The 27479-nt window shown below is 54.6% G+C and overlaps 1 protein-coding gene across 1 annotated transcript; it reads right to left on the bottom strand.

The window, feature by feature from the left end:
• On the bottom strand, positions 1-27256 carry LOC142290092 (ecto-ADP-ribosyltransferase 5-like). Its single transcript, XM_075334027.1, has 3 exons — positions 27239-27256; positions 25506-26184; positions 1-95 (listed from the first exon to the last, which is right to left on the bottom strand). The coding sequence occupies exons 1-3, from the start codon at positions 27254-27256 to the stop codon at positions 1-3; spliced, it is 792 nt and encodes a 263-aa protein (XP_075190142.1).
• Positions 27257-27479: the final 223 nt, after the last annotated feature.

Here is a 27479-nt window from a genome sequence, read left to right as displayed (position 1 = left end):
TCACCGCACCAGAAATCTTGTAGTGAGGATGATTGCACCACCCAGAACCACCAGCAGGGGCGCCGTCTGTGCATCCGCCAATGTGGAGGGGGAAGCTGGAAAATAATGATTCAATGATAGAAGATATCAGTAACATCAAGTGACATGTTCTACAGCTAAACACACAGACAGCGCCGGAGCCATCGCTTCATCCGGGCCCCGCCTCAGGAGCGGTCCGATCACGCCCCACCTTACACATGACTCAGTCCATTCAAAGTCAACTCAAATTTCACAAAATGTGGAGAAAAATAAAATTAAAATATAATTTGAAATTTGAAAATGTAAAAATAAATTTGAAATGTGTAATTTTAAGCTTTGGTGACTCGTAAACCCTGTGTCTTATTGTTGCGGTTCTCTGGTGTCGAATCAGTACTTGGAGTGCAATTTGTAAATCGCTCCCATAAATGTGTCCTCATGGATTTCTGCACAAAGATCAAAGTTTATGCTCAAGAATCAGAGGAAATTCGGGAACCTGAGAGTTAAAAATTGTTGCTGGATCCAAAAAAGGCAAAAAAATATTTGGCAACACGAGATGACGGCTTCTTCATTTACACCTGAAACGTCTGCAACTTTCTCCATAGTGTCAGACGCGGCGTTTGCATTCACAATCCAGAACATCACAGAAAACAGCAAAAAGGGACATGACTTATTGCTCTGTGCTGTAAACGTTACGCCACATTATGAAATGTACGGCATATAACAATATAATGTAAAATAATTAGAATATATCATTGTTAAATGATCCCAGGACCAACTGTAACTTTAACACTATGCCTACCTCTAACACTGACATTAGTCTTAGCCATATTCCTAGCCCTACCTCTAACCCTGGCATTAGCCTTAGCCATATCCCTAACTCTAACCCTATCCCTAACTCTAACCCTATCCCTAACTCTAACCCTATCCCTAAATCTAACCCTATCCCTAACCCTAACCCTATCCCTAACTCTAACCCTATCCCGACCTCTAACCCTGGCATTAGCCTTAGCCATATCCCTAACTCTAACCCTATCCCTAACCCTAACCCTATCCCTAACTCTAACCCTATCCCTAACTCTAACCCTATCCCGACCTCTAACACTGACATTAGTCTTAGCCATATTCCTAGCCCTACCTCTAACCCTGGCATTAGCCTTAGCCATAACCCTAGCTCTAACCCTATCCCTAACTCTAACCCTATCCCTAACTCTAACCCTATCCCTAACTCTAACCCTATCCCTAACTATAACCCTATCCCTAACTCTAACCCTATCCCTAACTCTAACCCTATCCCGACCTCTAACCCTGGCATTAGCCTTAGTCATATCCCTAACTCTAACCCTATCCATAACTCTAATCTTATCCCTACCTCTAACTCTATCCCTACCTCTAACCCTATCCCTAACTCTAACCCTATCCCTAACTCTAACCCTGGAATTAGTGTTAGCCATATCCCTAGCTCTAACCCTATCCCTAACTATAATCTTATCCCTAACTTTAACCCTAGCCCAACCTCTAACCCAGCATTAGCCTTAGCCATATCCCTAGCTCTAACTCTAATCTTATCCCTACCTCTAACCCTATCCTTAACTCTAACCCTGGCATTAACCTTAGCCATAACCCTAGCTCTAACCCTATCCCTAACTCTAACCCTATCCCGACCTCTAACCCTGGCATTAGCCTTAGTCATATCTCTAACTCTAACCCTATCCCTAACTCTAACCCTATCCCTAACTCTAACCCTATCCCTAACTCTAATCTTATCCCTACCTCTAACTCTATCCCTACCTCTAACCTAGCATTAGCCTTAGCCGTAATCCTAACTCTGACCCTATCCCTAACTCTAACCCTATCCCTACCTCTAACCCTATCCTTAACTCTAACCCTGGCATTAATGTTAGCCATATCCCTAGCTCTAACCCTATCCCTAGCTATAATCTTATCCCTAACTCTAACCCTAGCCCTACCTCTAACCCGGCATTAACCTTAGCCATAACCCTAGCTCTAACCCTATCCCTAACTCTAATCTTATCCCTAACTCTAATCCTATCCTTAACTCTAACCCTAGCATTAGTCTTAAGGCCGCTTTACACACTGCAATATCGGTACCGATATCGCTAGTGTTGGTACCCGCCCCCATCTGCTGTGCGACACGGGCAAATCGCTGCCCGTGGCGCACATCGCCCAGAGCCGTCACACATACTTACCTGCCTAGCGACGTCGCTGTGACCGGCGAACCACCTCCTCTCTAAGGGGGCGATTCGTTCAGCGTCACAGCGACATCACAGCAGCGTCACTGAACCGCTGCCCAATAGCAGCGGAGGGGCGGAGATGAGCGGGACGTAACATCCCGCCCACCTCCTTCCTTCTGCATTGCGGGCGGGAGGCAGGTAAGGTGAGGTTCCTCGTTCCTGCGGTGCCACACGGAGCGATGTGTACTGCCGCAGGAACGAGGAACAACTTCGTTACTGCTGCAGTAACGATATTTGAGAATGGACCCCCATGTCACTGATGAGCGATTTTGCACGTTTTTGCGATGATGCAAAATCGCTCATAGGTGTCACACGCAACGGAATCGCTAATGCGGCCGGATGTGTGTCACAAATTCCGTGACCCCAACGACAACGCATTAGCGATGTTGCAGAGTGTAAAGCCCCCTTTAGCCATATCCCTAGATCTAACCCTAACTCTATCCCTACCTCCAATCCTGGCATTAGTCTTAGCCATAACCCTAGCTCTAACCCTATCCCTAACTCTAAAGGCTGCTTTACACCAGACAATCTATCGTGCGATAGATCGTCGGGGTCACGGTTTTTGTGACGCACATCCGTCATCGCTGGCGATGCCGGCCTGTGTGACACCTCCTAGCGACGCAGTATCGCTCACAAATCGTGAGTCGTGCACTGCTCGCTAGGTTCCATAATATCATTTAATTTAGTTGATCATCGTTTCCGTGGTAGCACACGCCGCTCCGTGTGACACCACGGGAACGATGAGCAGCTCACCTGCCTCCCGCGGCCGCCGCCGGCTCTATGTGGAAGGAAGGAGGTGGGCGGGATGTTTACATCCTGCTCATCTCCGCCCCTCCGCTTCTATTGGCCGGCGGCCGTGTGACGTCGCTGTGACACCGAACGTCCCTCCCACTCCAGGAAGTGGACGTTCGCCGCCCACAGCGTGGTCGCACAAGAGGTAAGTATGTGTGACGGGGGTTACTGACTTTGTGCGACACGGGCAGCGATTTGCCCGTGACGCAAAAAGGACGGGGGCGGGTACGATCGATTGTGCGATTTCACAATCGGTCGTACCATGTAAAGCAGCCTTTACTCTATCCCTAACTCTAACCCTGGCATTAGTCTTAGCCATATCCCTAGCTGTAACCCTATCCCTAACTCTAACCCTATCCCTACCTCTAACCCTGGCATTAACGTTAGCCATAACCCTAACTCTAACCCTATCCCTACCTCTAAGCCTGGCATTAGCCTTAACTCTAGCCATATCTGTAACCCTGGCCCCATCTCTAACCCTATCTTTACCTCTAACCTTATCCCTGTGTGATGCCCTGGGCAAGCCAGGGGTCACAGGTCACAACACCACACGCACCCCACATTCCCTGCAGGTACACACAAAGTCAAAACAGAAATCCTTGTTGCCTTCCTCCAGGGGCTGGTGTCCACACCAGGGGGTGGGCCAGGCGGTTGGCTCCGCCCACCGAGGAGTTCACAGCTCTGGAGGCGGGAAAACCAGGCAGTCCAGCTAGGGCAGTGAAAGTGAAAGGAAGTGAGAGTGAAGCTGGTGAAGTGGTAAAGGAGGAAAGTAGGAGTAGTGACAGCAAGAAGCCTGAAGTTAGTCCGGGTGTCTGCCCCGGACTGAGACAGCAAGGTTGGCAGACGGCGGTGACCATCTGCAGGCGAGACTGATTGGAGGTTGCCGAAAGGACCGTGGACGGGTGGTGACCCGGCGGTACCGGAGCGGTATACGAAGATTAGTCAGCACCAGGGCAGGGGCCTTTCGGATCCCGGCAAGGCTAGGAGTCGCCATAATTTGCCAAATCCGTCTGTGAAGGGGACGACTGTCTCCCAACAACCAAGTCCCGATTGAAGGCAACAGTCCGACCGTTAAGGGGAGACACCGCCACCGCCAAGGCACCAGTTTCCCAGGGCCAGCGCCTGCGGGCAAGAGTGGAGCTCCTCCGGCTCATATCCAAGCTGGCGAGCGGGTTACCGGTGGGAACCCATCGCTACCAAACAACAACACATAGGTGCAGGGAAGAGACCGTCACCGTCAACTGCAGGGGATATCAGCAACGCAACCGTCTGAGGGACCCGTCCAACCAGCCGTTTGTTTACCGAGAACTGTGTCGTGTTTACTGGCTGAGTGAGTACCTCCGTGCCGTGCGGCACAGCGCTGCCCCTGCGCCCCTGCACCTCCACAGGCCCCCCTACCCGCCTGCCCACCATCCCAACCCCATCACTGGGCCCCGGGATCACCAACCCCTACCCACGGAGGGGCAACACAACAACTGGCTGCTCCACACCATCACTCCCGGGATCCCCAGCCAGAGCAGCAGTGGTGTACACTCAATCACCACAACCGTGGGTGGCGTCACGGACAAAAAACAATCCCCACACCCAAAAACCCCCTTTCACTCACGGGCGAGGAGCGCCACTAGAGTCCCCGGGATCCGGCCCATCGCTCGAGCCACCGAGCAGCAGCAGGCCGCAGCAGCCGGACCCGAGCAGTGGGAGAGCGCGGCGTCCCCTCCTCCGCCCGCGACAACTTGGCGTCACGAACAGGATCTTACCGCTCTGCCGTCTGGTAGAGGTGCGTCTTGTTACCGCCGGAGGTGTCCGGCAGAAAAATTTCAGAAGCCGCCATCTTTGGCGCGAAGAGTTCCCGCTCGAGCGTCTTCTCGAGTAGCAGAGGCGCGAAGGCCAAAACCCCGCCCCGATAGAGGAGGGGCCGGAAAGAAGCTAAGGGGGACGAAAACAAGATGTCTGCGCCCGACGGAGCCGCTGGAGTAGCGGTGGTCCCAGCCGCGGTGGCACCAGTGGATGGGAATGGGCCTGCCCAGGTCCCGGCCGCGCTGGCGGGAGGTGCCGCGGCCCCTGCTCTCGCTCAGGTGATGCCGTTCTCCTTGCCCTATGCGCCCGGAGCTACCTGGCTACCGCAGTATGACGGGAAACCTGATGCTTTACAGGTCTTCCGGAAAAAGCTTAATCCGCTTTTGGAATTGTACCCCCTGACTGATAAGCAGCGTGCAGCGGTAGTGCTGGGCCAGCTAACCGGCGCGGCTGAGCAGGAAGCGGAGACCTGGGCCGAGGGGGACCGGCTCTCTGTAGCCACCATATTCGAGAAGTTACAGACTGCCTTTGAGACCCGTACTGAAGCTGAGCTGAGGATGCAGTTTTACCAGTGCCGGCAACGACCTGGGGATAGCATTCGGGAATACGCTTTACGCCTGCAAACCGCTCTTCGCACCCTAAAGCGGGTAGACACTATCAATGAGGCGGATAGCAACAAAATGCTAGTAGAGCAATTCGTGCAGGGGATGAAGTCCTCTGAGGATCGCAAGCAGCTCCGGCTGTGGGCCCTGGAACACCCTGATGTGGACTTTGCTGTATTAAAGGAACGGGCCATTAAAGCACTGCAACCCCAGCTTCGGAAATCTCGGAGCCAGCCTTGTGGCCCATTGAGACAGCCCCCGTCGTGGTGGCCCCTGCTCCACCAGCCTCTTCAAGACCTGCAGCTTCCAGCAGCACAATGGAAGAACTAGCAGCCCAGGTCCGCCGCATGGACGGAGACCTCGCCAAGATTCTCGCTGCACTCCAACCTTTGACCAGGTCTCGGCCTCCAGCACAGATACAGCTTGCCGACAGCCCTGAGGATGTCCCCTGGATGCAGCGGAGGAGTGCTAACAACTCACGGAACAGGCCTTCCACCTGCTACAAGTGCAACCAGCCTGGCCATTACTTCCGACAGTGCCCGTTAAACGAGCAACCCCTGGGGCCACAGGCCAATCCTCAGGAGTAGAACCCCGTGGCCCTCCAGACTTGCGGGACCGGTATATCGGTGCCCGTCCCATCATTCCCGTGGCTGTGGACGGCATACCAGTGATGGCTCTCTTGGACACTGGATCACAGGTAACCACCATACCATACACCTTAAACCAGCGGTATTGGGGGACAGACGAGCTGGCACCCCCAGATACTAGCATAACACTGATTGCCGCTGATGGACTCCCATTGACCCAAGTGGGGTATAAACAAGTGGCTATGACTGTGGGGCGAGCTGAACTGCAACACCAGGGTATGATTGTGATTATGAACGAACCCAGTGACCATAACCCGAAGTTAGTGCTAGGAACCAATGTGATGGAGCACTGCATGGGTGATGTGTTGGCCCTACTGCAGCAGTTGGCCGCCACGGCGGCGGGAAGCCGGCAGAGAGCTGTGCAGCGTGAGATCCGAGCCCTGATGTACCGCCAACATGTGAACTCAACAGGAGGAGAGATTGGTGGGGTGAGAGTGATGGATGCTGCTCCATTGATTGTACCCCCTAGGAGTGAAATGATGATTTGGTGTAGAGCGGCAGTTGGGCCTCAGGGGCGTGACTACCCTGCCATGATAGAGCCCATGCCCTCTGAACACTGGCCCACCGTAATGGCCGCCCGAGGGGTGGTAGATGTAAAGAAGGGGAGAGTGCCCGTGAGGGTGCTGAATTGTGGGGAGGAAGAAGTCAGGCTTCCCCGGTATGCCACCCTTGCCAAACTGCTCACCCTAGATCCTCACACGATTCACGAGGCCGCTCCCCCGGTCTCTCCGCCTACTACCAGCACTCACCCGCCTCAAGGGGAGTTAAATGAGTGGCACCAACAGCTACACGTGGGCACTGATGATACCCCTACACATCACAAAGAAGGGGTGTACAGGGTGGTGCGGGAGTATGAGCAAGTTTTCAGCAAACATCCCTTAGACTTTGGGCAGATTAAAGGCGTCCAACACCACATCCCCACCGGTGAGCACCCCCCTATCAAAGAGAGGTACAGGCCTATTCCCCCTGCGCATTATCAGTGCGCCAAAGATATGTTGAGGAACATGAAGGAGGCAGGGGTTATTCGGGACAGCTGTAGTCCCTGGGCTGCCCCGTTGGTGCTGGTCAAGAAGAAGGATGGCACCATGCGGATGTGTGTGGACTACCGGAAGATTAATCAGATAACGCATAAAGATGCTTATCCGCTGCCCCGTATTGAAGAGTCTTTGGCCGCACTGAGGACTGCAAATTACTTCTCTACCCTTGACCTTACCAGTTGATACTGGCAAGTGGCCGTGGCACCGGAGGACCGGGAGAAAACCGCCTTCACCACCCCAATGGGGCTCTGTGAATTCAATAGTATGCCGTTCGGGCTGTGCAACGCCCCGGGAACCTTCCAACGGCTGATGGAGTGCTGTCTGGGGCATCTCAACTTCGAGACCGTCCTATTATACTTGGATGATGTGATTGTGTACTCCCAGACGTATGAAGCCCATCTGGAGCACCTGGCCGAGGTGTTCGCGTCCCTTGCCAAATACGGGATGAAGTTGAAGCCCTCCAAGTGTCACCTGCTGAAACCCCGAGTGCAGTACCTGGGGCACGTGGTGAGTGCAGAAGGTGTCGCCCCCGACCCGGAGAAGATCACTGCCATCCAAGGCTGGCCGAGACCAACCACAGTGAGGGAAGTAAGGCAGTTTCTGGGTCTGGTGGGGTACTACCGGCGCTTTATCAAAAGGGTACACGAAGATGGCTGCCCCCATGCAAGATCTCCTCGTGGGACAGACCAAAGGTGGTAGACCCATCGGAGCCCCACTGGTGTGGGAAGAAAGGCATGAGGAATCCTTTTGCCAGCTGAAAGCGGCCTTGACCGGAGAAGAAGTCCTAGTGTATCCTGACTATGGCTGCCCATTCATCCTCTACACAGACGCCAGCAATGTGGGATTGGGGGCAGTCCTGTCCCAGGTCCAGGATGGGAAGGAGAAAGTGATTGCTTATGCTAGCCGGAAGCTTCGGCCAACTGAAAGGAACCCTGAGAACTACAGCTCCTTCAAGCTCGAGCTCCTGGCATTGGTATGGGCTATCACAGAGCGGTTCCGCCACTACTTGGCAAAATTCACCGCTTTCACGGACAACAATCCGTTGACTCACCTGGACACGGCCAAGTTGGGTGCGTTGGAGCAGCGGTGGGTGGCCCGGCTAGCCAACTATGACTTCACCATCAAATACCGAGCTGGTCGTGTCAATATTAATGCTGATGCACTCTCCCGAATACCCCATTTGTCAGAAGAAGGGTGCGAGGATGACGACCTCGAGGAGATCGAGTTGCCTGCATTTCACCAGCCACCAACTGAGAAGGTACATGTACACCAACAACGGGTGGACCTGGATCCACGGCCCAGTCAGGAGTGGCAGGAAGCTCAAAACCAGGCGCCGGCTGTCCGCCTCGTCAAGACCCTGGTGGAACAAGGTGCCGTTGGGATGGACCCTGCCGCCCCAGCTGAAGCCCAACGCTTGTGGAAGCAACGGAAACGGCTGTATCTACATCAAGGGAAGCTGTACCGTGAGCTGATCAACCCGAAGACTCATGAGAAAATCTGCCAGTTGGTTATTCCCCAAGCTGATGTGGCCACTGTTTTGCGGGCATACCATGATGGTGCCGGACACTTCGGGTGGAAGAAGCTGGAGATGCTGTTGAGAGAGCGGTTCTACTGGAATGGGATGCGGGAGTCGGTAGAAGCCTGGTGCCGAGAGTGTGGTCCTTGCACGCTGAGGAGGAAGGACGAGGCCAGCCAGAGGGCGCCCCTACACCCGATCATCACACATCAGCCGCTGGAGCTGGTCGCCCTGGACCTTGTCAAGCTCACCCCCAGCCGAAGTGGGTACGCCTACGCGTTGACCATCGTAGACCACTATTCAAGATTCATGGTGGTTGTCCCAGTCAAGGACCTAACTGGTCGAACTGCCGCTAGAGCGTTCCAGGCTTATTTCTGCCGACCACATGGATATCCAGAAAAGGTGCTTACTGACCAAGGCCCGGCCTTTGAAGCAGAGGTGTTCCACGAGTTCTGCCAGCTGTACGGCTGTAAGAAGATCCGGACCACCCCTTACCATGCCCAGACCAACGGCATGTGTGAGAAAATGAATCACTTGGTCCTGGGACTCCTCAAGACGTTACCGCTGGAAGAGCGGAACCTGTGGCCGGAGAAGCTACCCGACTTGGTCGATATGTACAACAATATCCCGTCCAGCTCAACAAAGTGTACCCCAGCATATCTGATGAGGGCTCGCCCCGGCCGCCTGCCGGTGGACCTGGAAATGGGATTGGAGGCCCCAGAAGCACTACCTTCGACAGCTGAATGGGAAACTCGGCGGAGGGTACAATACCGGCAGATTCAAGAATATGTCGAGAAGAACTTGAGTCGGACAGGAGCAGCGCTTTAATCAAAAGGTGTCTGCTGGCCCTTTTCAACCCGGAGATGTCGTACTGAAGCGGAAGAGGAGAACCCACAAGCTGGATGATCAATGGGAACAAAACCCGTACGTCATACAGCCCACAGGATGGGAAGATGGGAAGGCCTACCAAATCAGTCGTGACCAAGGAGGCACTTTGGCCACAGTTTCCCGGGACCATCTGAAAAGGTGCCCACCAGCCTTAAGAGCGGCGGCAGAAGTACCGATTCCCCTACCAACAGAAAAGGCAAAAGAGGTGATCCACACTGCAATGGGAGACTTCCCAGCGGACTGGCCTACACAGAACGGCGCGGTGATTCTTCCAGTGATACTGTTCCCACAACCCGGGGATGAAGAAGTGATGGGAGAGGTCGACTGTGAGTCAGTGCCAATGCCCAGGGATGAACCTGTACCCAGCTCCCCTACGCCTCCGCCTGCCCCACACGAAAGCAGGGAGGAGGAACTGATTGTTCCCTCTGCCCCGCTGCCTAGCCCTACTTACACCAGACCCCGGAGGTCCACCCGTCCCAACCTAGGTAGACCCCCACTTAGGTATAGGGAGACCGTCCTTTAAAAAGGGGGGGGGGGAAGAAGTTTGCCTGTTTATGTTTGAAAGTTTAAAATGATGATAAGAAATGAAACCGAACAGTTACCTGATTGTCATACCGTGATTGAGAGAACCGGCCGTTGCCGGCACCGTTGTCCCCGTGGGGACCATTTAAAAAGTTGCATAAGGGACTCCTTATGGACAAGCCCGTGAACTTGCAGGGCAACCACAAACGTTAGTAGGATGTAAATAAAAATCTGTTTGTTGCAGCTACCGTTACCGCCTCCGGAGAGGCAGGTTGGAGGGAGGGCCCGCAGTAGAGCCGGCTGGGGCCCAGCCACCACAGGAACCGGTGGCTACCCTCTGGAGGGGAAGGACAGATCCCGCTCGGGTAACTTGGTTCAGGACTGGGGTCAAGGGGTGCTGCCTGTTTTCTAGGGGCAGCATCAGGGCCAGGTTACTTGGGTGGGAGAGAGCGGCAGCCGCAAGCCGTAACCGTAACGTTTAAGAAATGTGCCTCCCGATGTGGGATGATGTCATAAATTGTAAATATGTTACCGTTTTCTACTTTTTTCAAGAAAAACAAAAGGAAAATAAAACCGGTGTTGGACGGGCAGCCCGAGGACGGTCTGCGTTTTGCTAAGGGGGAATGTGACACCCTGGGCAAGCCAGGGGTCACAGGTCACAACACCACACGCACCCCACATTCCCTGCAGGTACACACAAAGTCAAAACAGAAATCCTTGTTGCCTTCCTCCAGGGGCTGGTGTCCACACCAGGGGGTGGGCCAGGTGGTTGGCTCCGCCCACCGAGGAGTTCACAGCTCTGGAGGCGGGAAAACCAGGCAGTCCAGCTAGGGTAGTGAAAGTGAAAGGAAGTGAGAGTGAAGCTGGTGAAGTGGTAAAGGAAGAAAGTAGGAGTAGTGACAGCAAGAAGCCTGAAGTTAGTCCGGGTGTGTGCCCCGGACTGAGACAGCAAGGTTGGCAGACGGCGGTGACCGTCTGCAGGCGAGACTGATTGGAGGTTGCCGAAAGGACCGTGGACGGGTGGTGACCTGGCGGTACCGGAGCGGTATACGAAGATTAGTCAGCACCAGGGCAGGGGCCTTTCGGATCCCGGCAAGGCTAGGAGTCGCCATAATTTGCCAAATCCGTCAGTGAAGGGGACGACTGTCTCCCAACAACCAAGTCCCGATTGAAGGCAACAGTCCGACCGTTAAGGGGAGACACCGCCACCGCCAAGGCACCAGTTTCCCAGGGCCAGCGCCTGCGGGCAAGAGTGGAGCTCCTCCGGCTCATATCCAAGCTGGGGAGCGGGTTACCGGTGGGAACCCATCGCTATCAAACAACAACACATAGGTGCAGGGAAGAGACCGTCACCGTCAACTGCAGGGGATATCAGCAACGCAACCGTCTGAGGGACCCGTCCAACCAGCCGTTTGTTTACCGAGAACTGTGTCGTGTTTACTGGCTGAGTGAGTACCTCCGTGCCGTGCGGCACAGCGCTGCCCCTGCGCCCCTGCACCTCCACAGGCCCCCCTACCCGCCTGCCCACCATCCCAACCCCATCACTGGGCCCCGGGATCACCAACCCCTACCCACGGAGGGGCAACACAACAACTGGCTGCTCCACACCATCACTCCCGGGATCCCCAGCCAGAGCAGCGGTGGTGTACACTCAATCACCACAACCGTGGGTGGCGTCAGGGACAATAAACAATCCCCACACCCAAAAAACCCCTTTCACTCACGGGCGAGGAGCGCCGCTAGAGTCCCCGGGATCCGGCCCATCGCTCGAGCCACCGAGCAGCAGCAGGCCGCGGCAGCCGCGGCAGCCGGACCCGAGCAGTGGGAGAGCGCGGCGTCCCCTCCTCCGCCCGCGACACCTGCCTCTAACCCTGGCAGTAGCCTTAACAATAATGCTATCCCTATCTCTAACTCTATCCCTAACTCTATCCCTACTTCTCACCATGACATTAGCCTTAGCCAAAACCCTTTCCCTATTTCTAACCATATCTCTTTCTCTAACTCTAATCCTATTCCTACCTCTAAATCTGGCACTAGCCTTAACCATATCCCTAGCTCTATCTCTAACTCTAACCCTATCCTTACCTCTAACTGTGGTACTAGCCTTAACCATAACCCTAGCCATAATGTTAATCCTATCTCTAACTTTATCCCGACTTGTAATTCTGGCACTGGCCTTAACCATAACCCTAGCCCCAGCTCTAACCCTATCTCTAACTCTAAAGGCCGCTTTACATGCTGCGACATTGCTCAAGCGATCTCATTGGGGTCATGAAATTTGTGACGCACATCCGGGCGCTTTAGCGATGTCGTTGCGTGTGACACCTATGAGCGATTTTGAATCATCGCAAAAACGTTCAAAATCGCTCATCGGTGACATGCCCCCCTCTTCTCGATTATCGTTGCTGCGGCAGCTAGCTATGTAGCTCCTCGTTCCTGCGGCAGTACACATCGCTTTGTGTGACACCGCAGGAACGAGGAACCTCTCCTTACCTGCGTCCGCCCGCTATGAGGAAGGAAGGAGGCGGGCGGGATGTTACGTCCCGCTCATCTCCGCCCCTCCGCTTCTATTGGGCGGCCGCTTAGTGATGTTGCTGTGACGCTGAACGAACCGCCCCCTTAGAAAGGAGGCGGTTCACCGGTCACAGCAACGTCGCTAGGCAGGTAAGTAGTGTGACGGGTCCGGGCGATGGTGTGCGCCACGAGCAGCGCTTTGCCCGTGTTGCACAACCGATGGGGGCGGGTGCCCACGCTAGCATTATCGGTCACGATATTGCAGCGTGTAAAACGGCCTTAACTCTATCCCAACCTCTAACCCTGGCATTAGCCAGGCATTAGTAAAAGTTAAAAATTCTATAAAATCCCAAATGCATCGAGTGACAGACGCAACAATTGCCCCCGTCACATCTGCATCTCCCTTACCAGAATGGCATGAAGGAGTTCTCATTTTTTCTCCTAGAAGAAAAAAGTACAGTTTTTTTAAGTTTTCATTGGAAATGTTTTGACAGTAATCAGTGCAGCGTCATGAGAAGGATCGTGTGATTATGAGTCACCTGAGAAAGGTTCTGTTCCTGAGGCACAAACAATTTTCTCTATTTACTATAAATCCATCATTTCTTGTTTTCTGGGTCCTAATTTCAGCCTCAGTTTCACAGCAGTAATTTGTGATTCACAGAATTCACATTTTGCGTTGATTTTTTGCTTAGGATTATACTTTGTGCCAAAGTCTGATCGTCCACCAAACGGCAAAGTCATTCCCCTTCAGACTCCTCTTTCCCTCCTCCACACAACTCTGCTCCCCTCCACACAACTCTGCTCCCCTCCACACAACTCTGCTCCACTCCACACAACTCTGCTCCCCTCCACACAACTCTGCTCCCCTCCACACAACTCTGCTCCCCTCCAGACGACTCTGCTCCCCTCCAGACAACTCTGCTCCCCTCCAGACAACTCTGCTCCCCTCCACACAACTCTGCTCCCCTCCACACAACTCTGCTCTCCTCCTCACAACTCTGCTCCCCTCCTCACAACTCTGCTCCCCTCCTCACAACTCTGCTCCCCTCCACACAACTCTGCTCCCCTCCACACAACTCTGCTCCCCTCCACACAACTCTGTTCCCCTCCAGACGACTCTGTCTTCTCCAGACGACTCTGCTCCCCTCCACACAACTCTGCTCCCATCCAGACGACTCTGTCTTCTCCAGACTCCTTTGCCTCTATAAACTCCTCTGTATTCGTCAGTTTCCGCTTTTGTCCCTCAATCATTGAGTCTGTGAGGAGGTGACTGCTGCTGTCGTGTTCCAGTCCCTGAAGACACTAATCGTTGCGTTGTGTAATGTACTGTGATGTAGAGCATGACGTGTTCCTGTGTAATGTATAGTATGTGTAGTAAGACAAGTTGACATGTATATATAGTAATGTAAGGTGTCATATATAGCAGTATTATATGTGGTCGCCAGACTGTAGGGCAAGGAAGTAGTTAAGTGTTGAGACTACTCCACAATGGGAGGGGTTAGCTGATAGGGCAAGTGACCATTCCTTCTGGAACTTTAGTTTAGACCCATTGTGTGACAAGAGCGAATATATGGTCTGTGGGTCATCAAGGCCGTATGCAGTGGGTTACTTGTGACAAATGGAGGAAGGAGACCAGAGCGGAGGTAGCATGATCCTCGAGTGTTAAACAAGACATTGAGGCTAGAGACCGACCCTTGAACAGAGCGGCCCTGGACAATAGGAGCTGTAGGACCATACCTCCCAACTTTTAAAGAAGGAAAAGAGGGACAAAGTTTGCGGCGCGCATAGCGCGCCGCGGCAAATTTTTAGGCCACGCCCCCTAACCACACCCATTTCACAGTCACGCCCATATCCACTCCCCATCCACACCCATTCAGCACAAACACGCAGGCAGCCGGCGGGCCTCCAGCACGGACACGCAGGCAGCCGGCGGGCCTCCAGCACGGACACGCAGGCAGCCGGCGGGCCTCCAGCACGGACACGCAGGCAGCCGGCGGGCCTCCAGCACGGACACGCAGGCAGCCGGCGGGCCTCCAGCACGGACACGCAGGCAGCCGGCGGGCCTCCAGCACGGACACGCAGGCAGCCGGCGGGCCTCCAGCACGGACACGCAGGCAGCCGGCGGGCCTCCAGCACGGACACGCAGGCAGCCGGCGGGCCTCCAGCACGGACACGCAGGCAGCCACAGTGAGGCGGCCGGTCGCCCGCACAGTGAGGAGGCCGGCCGCCTTCACAGACAGGCGGCGGGCCGCCCGCACAGAGAGGCGGCCGGCCGCCCGCACAATGAGGCGGCGGGCCGCCCGCACAGACAGGCGGCGGGGGGCGCCCGCACAGACAGGCGGCAGGGGGGCGCCCGCACAGACAGGCGGCAGGGGGGCGCCCGCACAGACAGGCGGCAGGGGGGCGCCCGCACAGACAGGCGGCAGGGGGGCGCCCGCACAGACAGGCGGCAGGGGGGCGCCCGCACAGACAGGCGGCAGGGGGGCGCCCGCACAGACAGGCGGCAGGGGGGCGCCCGCACAGACAGGCGGCGGGGGGCGCCCGCACAGACAGGCGGCGGGGGGCGCCCGCACAGACAGGCGGCGGGTGGCGCCCGCACAGACAGGCGGCAGGGGGGCGCCCGCACAGACAGGCGGCCGGCCGACCGCACAGACAGGCGGCCGGCCGACCGCACAGACAGGCAGCCGGCCGACCGCACAGACAGGCTCCGGCCGGGGGTGAGGGGGGAGGGAGGGAAATCAGCGCTGGGGAGATTAGTTTACTGTACCAGCAGCAGCACAGGCAGCGCTCCTCTCTATGCCACGTGTACTAGGATGGTAGGAGGGAAAAGCAGGGAGGCGGAGAGAGAGTGGGTGGGCGGAGCCCGGGAGCCGGCCGTCCCGCCCGTGGCAACGGGACAAACAACGTAAAGCGTGAAAGTCCCGCTGTATCCGGGACGGTTGGGAGGTATGCAGCATGTTAGAATGTGTATATAAGATCCCGCTGGTGGTGGCCGCAGCTTATAGGCCCCAAATCTGGTGACAGGTTCCCTTTAAAGTGAACCTGTCAGGTGCAATATGCACTCAGAGCCAGGAGCAGTTCTGGGTACATATTGCTAATCCCTGCCTAACCGTCCCTGTATACACTAGCATAGATAAAGAGATCAAGAACAAATATTTTTAAAGATCTTATATCTTATGCTAATGAGCGCGGGGACTAGTCACAAGGGCGTTACTTCACTTGGCTAGTCGGCTCGCATAGCATGTTAGCATGTTATTACGCCCCTGTGTGAGTACTAACACGCTATGTGAGCCGACCTGCCAAGTGAAGTAACGCCCTTGGGACTAGTCCCCGCGCTAATTAGCATAAGATATAAGCTCTTTAAAAATACTTTTTCTATAGATGCCTTTATCTATGCTAGTGTATACAGGGACAGTTAGGGAGGGATTAGCAATATACACCCAGAACTGCTCCTGGCTCTGAGTGCAGATTGCACCTGATAGGTTCCCTTTAAAGGGAAACTGTCACCAGAAATTTAGCAAAAAAAATAAAAGATTCCCCTCTGCGGCTCCTGGGATGAATTCTGGAAAGGTTCCTGTTGCTATTGTGCCCCCTTTGAGACCTAAAAAAATACTTTATGAAGTTTTACCTTTTTGTATGCAAATCTGTTTTTATGGTCACGGGGGCGGGCTGCCTGGCGTCCGTTATTCCCCCTCCTGCCGCTGTACGCCGTCCCCCATTGCTCATTTCCATACATGAGGACGCCTTCCTCATGTAACTGTCCTCCTGAAGTTTTGTGCATGCCCAGTGCCACTCTCGCGGGACTGAGCACTGTGCAAAGTGTGAACGCTTTTGAGGTGATTGCGCAGGCGCGAGATTATGGGCGGCGCTGTGATTGTCATCAGCAAAGTCATCCAAGTACCCGCCCATAATCTCGTGCCCGCGCTTCTCACTCTGCCTCCACCGTTATGCGCAAGCACTGTCCATATGAACCATGTTACCTATTACCGTGGGCGCGAGATTATGGGCGGCGCTGTGATTGTCATCAGCAGCGTCATCCAAGTACCTGCCCATAATCTCGTGCCCGCGCTTCTCACTCTGCCTCCACCGTTATGCGCAAGCACTGTCCATATGAACCATGTTACCTATTACCGTGGGCGCGAGATTATGGGCGGTGCTGTGATTGTCATCAGCAAAGTTATCCAAGTACCCGCCCATAATCTCGTGCAAGCGGTAATCACAGCGCCGCCCATAATCTCGCGCCTGCGCAATCACCTGAAAAAGCGTTCACATGCGCAAAACTTCGGGAGGACAGTTACATGAGGAAGGCGTCCTTGTGTATGTAAATGAGCAATGGGGGACTTCGTAAAGCGGCAGGAGGGGGAATAACGGACGCCAGACAGCCCGCCCCCGTGACCATAAAAACACATTTGCATACAAAAAGGTAAGACTTCATAAAGTATTTTTGTAGGTCTCAAAGGGGGCACAATAACAACAGGAACCTTTCTAGAAGCAGCCCAGGAGCTGCAGAGGGGAATCTTTTATTTTTATTGTGAAATTTCTGCTGACATGTTCCCTTTAACTGGTAGGGGAGCCAGGATAAAGCAGAGCTGAAGCTGTTGGGAAGCTAGGACCCAGCAGCTCCACAGGCAGGAGACCACTGATCGGTAACTAATAGAAGCCTGCAGATGTCACTCTGCATAGGTTATTACTGGCCAGTGCTATCTGCAGGAGAGAGAAGTGCTGATTGCACGGTCTCCTCAGCTTCCTGACTCCCCGCGTGTCTGCAGCAGTGAGAAGCCACACACGGGCAGTCAGAGAACAGCTGCAGGGAAACGCAGGCTCCGGGACTGGGGGGGGTCGGCTCTGGTGCAGGAGGGGGGGGGCTCTGCTGCAGGGGGGGGGAGGCTCTGGTGCAGGGGGGGGGGTCAGCTCTGGTGCAGGGGGGGGGTCGCTCTGCTGCAGGGGGGGTCGCTCTGCTGCAGGGGGTGATTCATACCTCAGCAGCAGTCACAGGAGTAGGTGCGCGCTCGGCTCTGTAATGAATAGAAGGGAGAAACAGCGAGGCGGGGCTACAGTGGGTGGGTGGAGCCCGGGATAAACAGCCTCACGGGCGGGACCCGGGATCAAAGGCTCAGAAGAGGGACTGTCCCGCTGTATCCGGGACGGTTGGGAGGTATGGTAGGACAGACAGTGGCCAGGCCCCTAATGCCAAGGTAATGGCTTACCATCAGTGTCGGCTTACCCTTGTTGATTCTCCCCAAACATCTGAAGAGCCTGGTCTCTAAGCAATAGTGGTAAAACCCACATACCACCTCCTCTATGAGAGGAAGAGATGTGGAGCCGTACAAATGGAAGTGACTGTTACAAACACTACCGTTGTGTTGGACTGGGTTGCGCTGGGCCTCACAGGACTAGTAAGATCAGGAGCAACCCAGTGGGAACTGAGACTGCTTTGTACAAATGGAACAACCTGGAAGTTATGTTCCCACTATCTCATGTGTGAAGTTGTTATTAAGGAACTGTTGAGTAAAGAGTTGTTGTTTAAGATGAAGTGGTTGTTTCCTTGTGTGAGTCGTCATTTTGTCTTGGCCAGCCGAAACCAGTGGCAGTGTGGCACCCCAGGACCTGGTCGCCACAACAGCATTGCCCTTCCAAAGGGTTAATGCTGAGCCTGGAGGTAATTGGGAGGTCCATTGGCCAGCAAGTTTAACATCCAACGCAGTTCTCCCTCCGGCCAGCAGGGGGAGCTCTGAACCTGGAATTCCAGGGAGCATTCCTCAAGTCTGACCTGAGGGAGGAAGTAGCAGGAGTCTGTAGAGAGAAGTGATAGTGAGCAGACGCAGAGTGTGCTGTCCTGTGGAACTGGGGCCTGGAGCTGGAGCAGCTTGGCCCAGGGAAGCAGGAGTAGCAGAGAGGCAGAGAAGAGACTCGGATATCGAAGTCTGTGGCCACCAGGGCTTAAAATATTCCCTGGTAGCCGAATCCGAAGGGCAGGAGAGCTGCAAGCACCTGGCCCATAAACAGCCCGAAGGTACAGCTACAGCATCAGGGCCCGGTGAGGACTCCAGCAGAGAAGCACCAGAGAGGGCCTGCGCAGCCTACCACAGAGGGAAAGGGACGTACCACCAGTCCCAGCAGCAAGAGGGCCATTGCTAGATCCAGGGAGCAGGGTCCTATCATAGTAAAGAAAAGAACAGGAGTAGGCCTCATACTCAGCTGGCCAGAAAGATCACCCCAAGTACTTCCAGGCCGACCGGATCCCCTTCACCACCTGTGACGGTCTCCCAGGACTGGACTGTTCTTAAAGTAAAAGAGGAGAAGGTAAAGAGACTGTTGTTTGTGACTGGTTCTTTCATTGCCTGTCGGCCCTGCACCGTGTTATCCACACGACACCATAGACTTTCACGAGCACTAACAGTGTCCCCGGGGCTCCGCTCCACCTGTGGGGAGCAGTACCACCATTGCTGCCGTACCATCACCCCGGAGGCCTCACACAGCAGCGGCGGCTTAATAGCCGCAGACCACAGGTGGCGTCACGAAACAAATACTTTAATTGCTCCCAAGTCACCAGCCATATTTAAACTGACACCCACCAGGGCCACGGAGTCGGGCCCCGCCACCACTGACGACCCCCGGACTAGTCCGGCCCGGCACCGGGTGTCCCATAGCCCTGGGGTGGGCGAGACAGCAGCATGTGGCCAACCCAAGTGTATAATCCTCACGACAGATGTCCACACACCCAGCCAGGACCGTATATTTTATATAGTGTGCCGGGGCATCCAGAGTCAATCCCTAGCCCATGATTACGACCCGAGCCACTCTACAAGTCCCTTTCAGACATTTCTGTTCCTATTACCCTTTTAGAGCTCTCTGTCACTTCCAGACTCATATATTTCTCTCTAAACTCATGTCTTGTCTAGGCTCCTCTGTCTTACTTTGTCCTCTTCAAGACTCCTCTTTTCCCCTTTCAGATTACTAATTCTATTCCAAATTCCTCTGTCCCTCCCCCATACTCCCCTGTCGTTTTCTCCACGACTCCTCTGTCCCCTTCAGACACCTCTTTTCTTTCTCCACTACACACCTCTGCTATCTTCTAAGGGGCACTTTGCACACTACGACATTGCAAGCCGATGGTAGCGATGCCGAGCTCGATAGTCCCCGCCCCGTCGCAGCTGCGATATCCTTGTGATAGCTGCCGTAGCGAACATTATCGCTACGACAGCTTCACATGCACTCACCTGCCCTGCGACGTTGCTCTGGCCGGCGACCCGCCTCCTTATTAAGGGGGCGGGTCGTGCGGTGTCATAGCGACGTCACACGGCAGGCGGCCAACAGAAGCGGAGGGGCGGAGATGAGCGGGACGTAAATGTAAGGGGTAGTCGGACCCCTGGTAGTGAAGGAGCTGTTTCCCCCCCCCTGAAGACGCCACAGTAGTATGGTGGCAAATTGTAAATGTTAATGGCAAAATGTTACCTGTCATAAACTGTTTCCCCACTAGGTGCCAGTGTAGAGCAGTGGTTCCCCTGGTAACAGTGGCAGGGAAGGAGGGGAGGGCAGCCTAGGTGGGGAAGGAAGGGTTCTGAATGCAGAGTCCAGTGTGCAGTGAGATGTGACTGGAGAAAGAAGTCTGAGGTGACGGGGCAGAGTGTGGAAGTGCTGCAGTGGCAGAAGAAGTGGAAGAGTCAAGACTAGTCCCAAAGCCGGTAGTGTGTACTACAGTGCAGTGCAGCTATCAGGGGGATAACAAGTGGCCCCTGCACGCGAAGGGTAGTGCCCTGACAAAGAAGTGAAGGTAAATGGGAACGCCCGTAGAAAACAAGTGAAGCAGTTCCCCGGCAAAGAAGTGGAGAGGTGAGAACTTATCCGGAGCCGGTAGTCTGTGCTAGATCTGCCCTACAGTGAAACAGGGTTCAGTGTGCAGCTACTAAGGGGTTAACGCATGTCCCCTGCAGGTGAGGGAAAGTTACCGGGGAAAAAGGAAACCGTCAGCAAGAAGTTTAACCTGTAAACGAAAGTGACTTGATGCTGAAAGGTGTAAAGAAGAGTGGAAGCTGTGTTCAAAAAAATGTTTCTTGGTTCACCAATTGCCTGTCTGTGGCTCTTTACTGGGAGTGGTGAAGAGGCCTGTGAGCCGAGAGAAAAAGGTGTCACCGAGAAGCAAATTGCCCACATGGAAGCGTCCCTGCCACCTACACTCTGCCCCACAAACAACACCTCCGCTTTAACAGTGACGGCCGGGCCGGGGGTCAGCCTGCCGCCCCCTGGGCGGGAGACCGCGACTACAACCCCTGAGGTGCCCCCTGCCCCCGTTACAAACTGGCGTAGTCGGCAGGATTCGAACCTGCGCGGGGAAACCCCGACCAGAGACTGTGAGGAAGATCAAGTGGTGCCTGACAAGCTGAACGGGCCACAAGATGGCGGCAAGATGGCGGTCGTCCTCATGGACTCAGTGCAGGCGAGAAAAGTTGGCGCCAAACGAAAAGCGCTGGGCTGGCCTGGGAGGAAGAAGCCCGGAGTGCGCCGCCCAAAGAGGGGAGGTACTTGCCCCAAGAAGCTGCAGAGGTCTAGAGACGTGGGCGGCGCCGCAAGAAAGAAAAGGCGTCGCCAACGCTATGCAGACCTGGTGGGTGAAGTCGGGGGCGGAGTGTATGCTAAAGCGGGAAAAGAAGAACCGCCTCCACCTTCCCCGGCGCCATTGCAATCCCAGCAGCAGAAGCAACAGTTCCAGTTACCTGTTCTACACAAAATGGGGGCCAAAACAGACAGGCAAGCCGTAGCGGGCGCGCTGGTGCCCGTAGGACACAGAAGAGGACGTCCGATGGAGAGCTCGGTGGGAGAGTTACCCACCATCACGTTGCCGGCAAGCATGATACCGGCCGTGACTGGAGTCTCGGAGAAACCAGCGAGGGTCACGTGGTTTACCTCATGGGATGCCGTTACCGGAGAAACGACGACGGAAGTCCGGGCCACCTACAAGTCCCGGCTGACTCTGGGGAGCGGGCCACCAGGAGCATCCGTACAGATTCCAGAGGCGCCCGTGTCTGTTAAGGTAGGCCCTCTGCCCCCCTCAGGAGTTAAGGCCCCGTACTGGCAAGATATCCCAGAACCAGAGGTAATCGTCCGGAAGAGACTGATTTGTTGGCCGTTGAAAACCGGTACTGTTGAAAGCTGGTGAATGTTTCCAGTTACAGCAACGTTAAAAGTACTGAACCCGGGAGGAGCTTAATGCAGAACTGTGCGTGGACTCCTTCCGTGACTGTTAAGAAGGAATCTTGTTGTCTTGTTGTTTTCTGCCCACCCAAAGACTGGGAGCGCTTGGAAATAGCCTCCGGGCAGAAGGTCAGCTAAGACCGGGAGCGCCTGAGGAGGGCCTCCGGGCAGATGTGCGACTAAGACCGGGAGCTTCCCTGGAGGGACTCCGGGCACCAAACTTGTGTGCCAGTCTGTGTGTTTTCCTACATGTGTTGTTTTGCAGGTACGAACCTCGCCAGGAGGCTGAGGTTAAAGAGGGGAGGAATGTAAGGGGTAGTCGGACCCCTGGTAGTGAAGGAGCTGTTTCCCCCCCCCCCCGAAGACGCCACAGTAGTATGGTGGCAAATTGTAAATGTTAATGGCAAAATGTTACCTGTCATAAACTGTTTCCCCACTAGGTGCCAGTGTAGAGCAGTGGTTCCCCTGGTAACAGTGACAGGGAAGGAAGGGGCAGGGCAGCTTAGGTGGGAAGGAAGGGCTCTGAATGCAGAGTAGTGTGCAGTGAGATGTGACTGGAGAAAGAAGTCTGAGGTGATGGGGCAGAGTGTGGAAGTGGTGCTGCAGTGGCAGAAGAAGTGGAAGAGTCAAGACTAGTCCCAAAGCCGGTAGTGTGTACTACAGTGCAGTGCAGCTATCAGGGGGATAACAAGTGGCCCCTGCAGGCGAAGGGTAGTGCCCTGACAAAGAAGTGAAGGTAAATGGGAACGCCCATAGAAAACAAGTGAAGCAGTTCCCCGGCAAAGAAGTGGAGAGGTGAGAACTTATCCGGAGCCGGTAGTCTGTGCTAGATCTGCCCTACAGTGAAACAGGGTTCAGTGTGCAGCTACTAAGGGGTTAACGCATGTCCCCTGCAGGTGAGAGAAAGTTACCGGGGAAAAAGGAAACCGTCAGCAAGAAGTTTAACCTGTAAACCAAAGTGACTTGATGCTGAAAGGTGTAAAGAAGAGTGGAAGCTGTGTTCAATAAAATGTTTCTTGGTTCATCAACTGCCTGTCTGTGGCTCTTTACTGGGAGTGGTGAAGAGGCCTGTGAGCCGAGAGGAAAAGGTGTCACCGAGAAGAAAATTGCCCACATGGAAGCGTCCCTGCCACCTACACTCTGCCCCACAAACAACACCTCCGTTTTAACAGTGACGGCCGGGCCGGGGGTCAGCCTGCCGCCCCCTGGGCGGGAGACCGCGACTACAACCCCTGAGGCGCCCCCTGCCCCCGTTACATAAACATCCCGCCCACCTCCTTCCTTCCGCATAGCCCGCGTGAGCTGCAGGACGCAGGTAGGAGATGTTCCTCGCTCCTGCGGCTTCACACACAGCGATGTGTGCTGCCGCAGGAACGAGGAACATCGTACCGTCGGTCATTTCCAAATTATGGAAATGACAGGAGCTACATCGATGAAACGATTACGACGATTTTGCGCTCGTTAATCATATCAAAAAGGCTTTACACACTACGATATCGCCTGCGACGCCGGATGTGCGTCACTTTCAATTTGACCCCACCAACATCGCACCTGCGATGTCGTAGTGTGCAAAGTGCCCCTTAATCCACTGTTCTCCTCCAGACAACTTTTCCTCCTCTAAACTCCATTGTTCTCATAAACTACTGTGTCTATTACAGAATTGTCTGTCTCTTCCAGACTCCTCTGTCCTCTCCAGACTCCATTGCCTCTTTCAGGTAGCTCTGTATGCTCCAAACAACCCTATCCTTTCCAGAGACATTTCTCTCCTCATCCTCCAGACACCTCTGGCCCTGCAGAACACTGTCTTCTCTATACTCCACTGCTCCCCTCCAGACACCTTTGCCTTCCTCCAGACACCTGTATGCCCTCCAGTCTCCCCTGTCCTCTCCAGACTCCTCTGTCCTCCTCCAGACACCTCTTTCCCCTGCAAAACACTGTGTCTTCTCTAGACTGCACTGCTCCTATTCACACTCCTTTGCCTTGCTCCAGACACCTCTGTCACCTCCAAACACCTCTGTCACCTCCAGACACTTCACTCACTTCCAGACTCCTCTGTCCTCTCCAGACTCCTCTGTCTCTTCCAGACTCCTCTGTCCCTTCTAGACTCCTCTGTTCTCTCCAGACGCCTCTGTCCCCGCCAGAGAGACTTCTGTCCTCCTCCAGACACCTCTTTCCCCTGCAAAACACTGTGTCTTCTCTAGACTGCACTGCTCCTAATCACACTCCTTTGCCTTGCTCCAGACACCTCTGTCCCCTCCGGACACCTCTGTCCCCTCCGAACACCTCTGTCCCCTCCGAACACCTCTGTCCCCTCCAGACACCTCTGTCCCCTCCAGACACCTCTGTCCCCTCCAGATGTCACTGGCGAGGGACAGATCACAGCCGGGGGGGCACTCGAGGCACTCGGATCAGGGCGGTGGCTGTGGCTTGAGTGGCAGCCGGATCCGGGGCTCGCGCAGCCATCCGTCGCCCATAAGTGAAAAGGGGTTATTTACAAGGGAAATTGTCTGTGATGCCACCTGTGGGTTGCGGTGATGGATGGTGACACCGCTACTGCCTAGATATGGGGGTGCCCGGGGCTGATGAAGAAGGGCAACAAGGTGGGATCCCCTCCACGGTTAGGGGAGGTGTAGTCCCGGGGCCAAGGGTATTGTGTAGTATTACACGGAACAGTGAACTCACTGTTCGGTTGTCCTGGTGCTGGATGAGGCTGCACTGATGTGTGGAGTCAATAAACCCAAAGTCCTTTTATAAACCTAATTGCCAATGGCCGGTCATCTTTGGCGGGTGTCTTCGGGTCCCACACCCAGATGTACAGCCAGGGGCCCTTTCTTCCAAATTCTCTGTCTGTCTCTTTCTTGTCTAGACTAGTACAATTGAACGGCCTCCAGCCTGGGTTCACTCTCCCGGCACCGGCGGGCTACAACCCTGTCCCGATCACCTTAGGTTCCCTGCGACCGGATCTCCGTCGCCTGTGGCCCTCACTGCCATCTAGTCCGGTAGTCCAGGGCTCCAACCCCGACTACCACCTTCTCCAGGGAGCTCCAAGCTTCTCCTGTCAGTTCTCCACTGACTACAGCACAAACTGAATCTTAACTCCTCTCTGCACTTCCTAAGCTCCTCTCGCTCCCTCCCATTTTCCTGGGGAGGGGGTGAGTAGGGCCTGATTGGCTGGTGTATATCTGTGTGGGGACTGTGTTGGTGCCAAGGAGGAATAACTCTTTTTGTGACTACCTGGTTTTGCCAGGGCGTCACACAGACACCTCTGTCACCTACAGACTCCTCTGTCCCTCCAGACACCTCTATCCTCCCCATACACCTTTGTCCTCTCCAGACACTTCTGTCCCATTGAGACACCTTTGTCCTGTCCAGACTCCTCTGTCCCCCCAAACCCCTCTCTTCTCTCCAGATTCCTCTGCCCTCTCCAGACACTTCTGTCCCCTCCAGACACCTCTGTCCCCTCCAGACACCTCTGTCCCCTCCAGACACCTCTGTCCCCTCCAGACATCTTTGTCCTCTCCAGATACCTCTGTCCTCTCCAGATACCTCTGTCCTCTGTTCCATGCAGAGAGACTTCTATCCTGCTCCTCCATTCACTTCTGGCTGATATTGCAGCTCACTGCTGTTCAGTCCCATTCAATTATATTGGACTAAGCCGCACTATTATCTAAAGTGGTCTATCATATGGAAAACCCCTTGAAAATGTCATGTGATGACATCACACTCACCTCCTAGATACGCACAGTTGAAGTAGCTGCACAGTTCACCTGAACTCTCCAGAGTATAAGAGTTTCCAATTTTTATGTTGCTAAATTTTTCTGCTCCTGGAATTAAGATTACTTTTTCCTCAAAATCGGAGAGATCGGCAATGTCTACACCAAAGCAGGTGGAGATGGTGAAGAAAGACTTTGTCCCATAGTTTGCAGCACTGTCTTTATCTAGAGATGAGGATGTGAACTGCCCGAATCGGAGCTCTGGAGCCACGGTGTAACTCTCTGTACTGCCCCTGAAGACCGTGAGGCGCTTGGCACAACCTCCGCTCATCAGCTGTAACGCTCGGGTCAGGTAGAAGTGAAGAGCTTTAAAGTGGAAATGTTGCATATAATAATTCCGGGAGCTTCCAGCGATGGAGATGTTACCATTCAGCTGCTTGTAGATGGGGTACGGTTCCTCCATCGTGTAGAGAACCACCGCCACCCCGTACTCATCCTTAAAGGAGCTCGGGAGATTCCATTTGCCTCTGCTCCAATTTTTGGTCGCTTCTCTCCACATCAAGTCAAATTCTTTGTATTTTCTTTCTTCTTCCAGAATTTTTGGCATTTCACTCTCCATTTTGTCTTCACAGCTGATATATTGATCGTCAAACGCATCGGACGAGATGTTCAGCTCCAGGGCCTGACACTTCCACTGGAAGAGAAAGTACCGGATGTAACATGTAATGGCAGAATTACTAATCAAGTCCTGTATAGACAATCACCGCGGCTCATGCTGGATGCCCGGTTCTCTGCTTCTTATGAACAATCATTGGTCATTAACTTTACGGCAATACTTTAATATTTTGACACAATTTTTGAACCTGGTGTTGTGACGCCTAGGTGGGCGTTTCCTTTCCACCTAGTCCCGCCCAGTGGTGTGTCTGTCTTTCCCTGAGGGGGTGACTAGGGTTTTGTCGGCTGGTTCAACCCTGTGTGGAAGCAGTGTTGTGCGGGGGCCTAATCTGTGTGACCTACCTGGTATTGCCAGGGGGTCTGGAGAGCCCGGGGCGGGAAAAACGGAGAGTTAAGTTTTGGAGTTGAAGTGGAGAGGAGTCAGGAGGAGAAGCTGACAGGTGTCAGGGTCATAGCACAGGTGTCAGGGTCATAGCCCTGACACATTGGCTAGGTGGCAGACGGTGGTCACCGCCAACAGGAGACGGGAAGACGGCTTGGCAGAAGTGGACCGGGGCAGGGTTGTAGCCTACCGATACCAACACCGGAGAACTGACCCGGAAACCGTGCACACAAGGGGGTACTCGAACCCTGAAGCCAGGACCAAAGCCGACGGCCTAGCTAATTAACTGATTGAGGGCAGGATTCCAGATCCTGTCCCAACCTAAGTCCTGGAAAGTGGACAACCACCCACAGAGAGGGATAGGGCATCCGCCAGGGTCAGAGTCTGACAGGCACGGCTCCCAATCAGAGGACCGGGAGCGGACTCCTGCGTTACACACCAGGACATCTACATAAGAAAACACAAAGTGCAGAGGGAATGGGCATTGACCACCAGCCCGGGTGTTGGATCCGATACACCCGTCTGCGGCAGCCGGCCACCATCACCTTGGTTTACCAAAAGACTTGTGTGATTGATTCAACAGTGAATAACTTTTCCGGCCTGACCGGGTGCGCTGGCCCCTGCCATTATCATCCCCTGCACAGAGACATTGGGCCCCGGGGCATCCATCCCTACCCACGAAGGGGTTAACATCCAGCTGCTGGCCCATCGCCCCCAGGAGCCCCACAGCAGCAGCGGTGGTGCTACATCTCACAACACACCGTGGGTGGCGTCACAGACAGTTTTCAACAACCCCCGTACAAATACGTCCCCCTTTTATTCAAAGTGTCCGCGTGACCCCCGGGTGCAATAGAGTCCCTCGAGCCATACCGCAGATCCGGATCCGAGCAGCACGGCTGCTGGCACGGGGGTGGCACCATGTCACATACTAA

Source organism: Anomaloglossus baeobatrachus, chromosome 2 (genome assembly GCF_048569485.1).
Source record: "Anomaloglossus baeobatrachus isolate aAnoBae1 chromosome 2, aAnoBae1.hap1, whole genome shotgun sequence".
NCBI classification, from domain to species: Eukaryota; Metazoa; Chordata; class Amphibia; order Anura; family Aromobatidae; genus Anomaloglossus; species Anomaloglossus baeobatrachus.
Note: the sequence above shows the minus strand (reverse complement) of the source record. Positions and strands in the feature narration are given on the sequence as shown.

Coding starts and splice junctions, on each gene's coding strand:
- LOC142290092 (XM_075334027.1), bottom strand. Junction 96..25,505: donor CAACTGTGCGTATCTAGGAG/GTGAGTGTGATG, acceptor ATTATTTTCCAG/CTTCCCCCTCCACATTGGCG.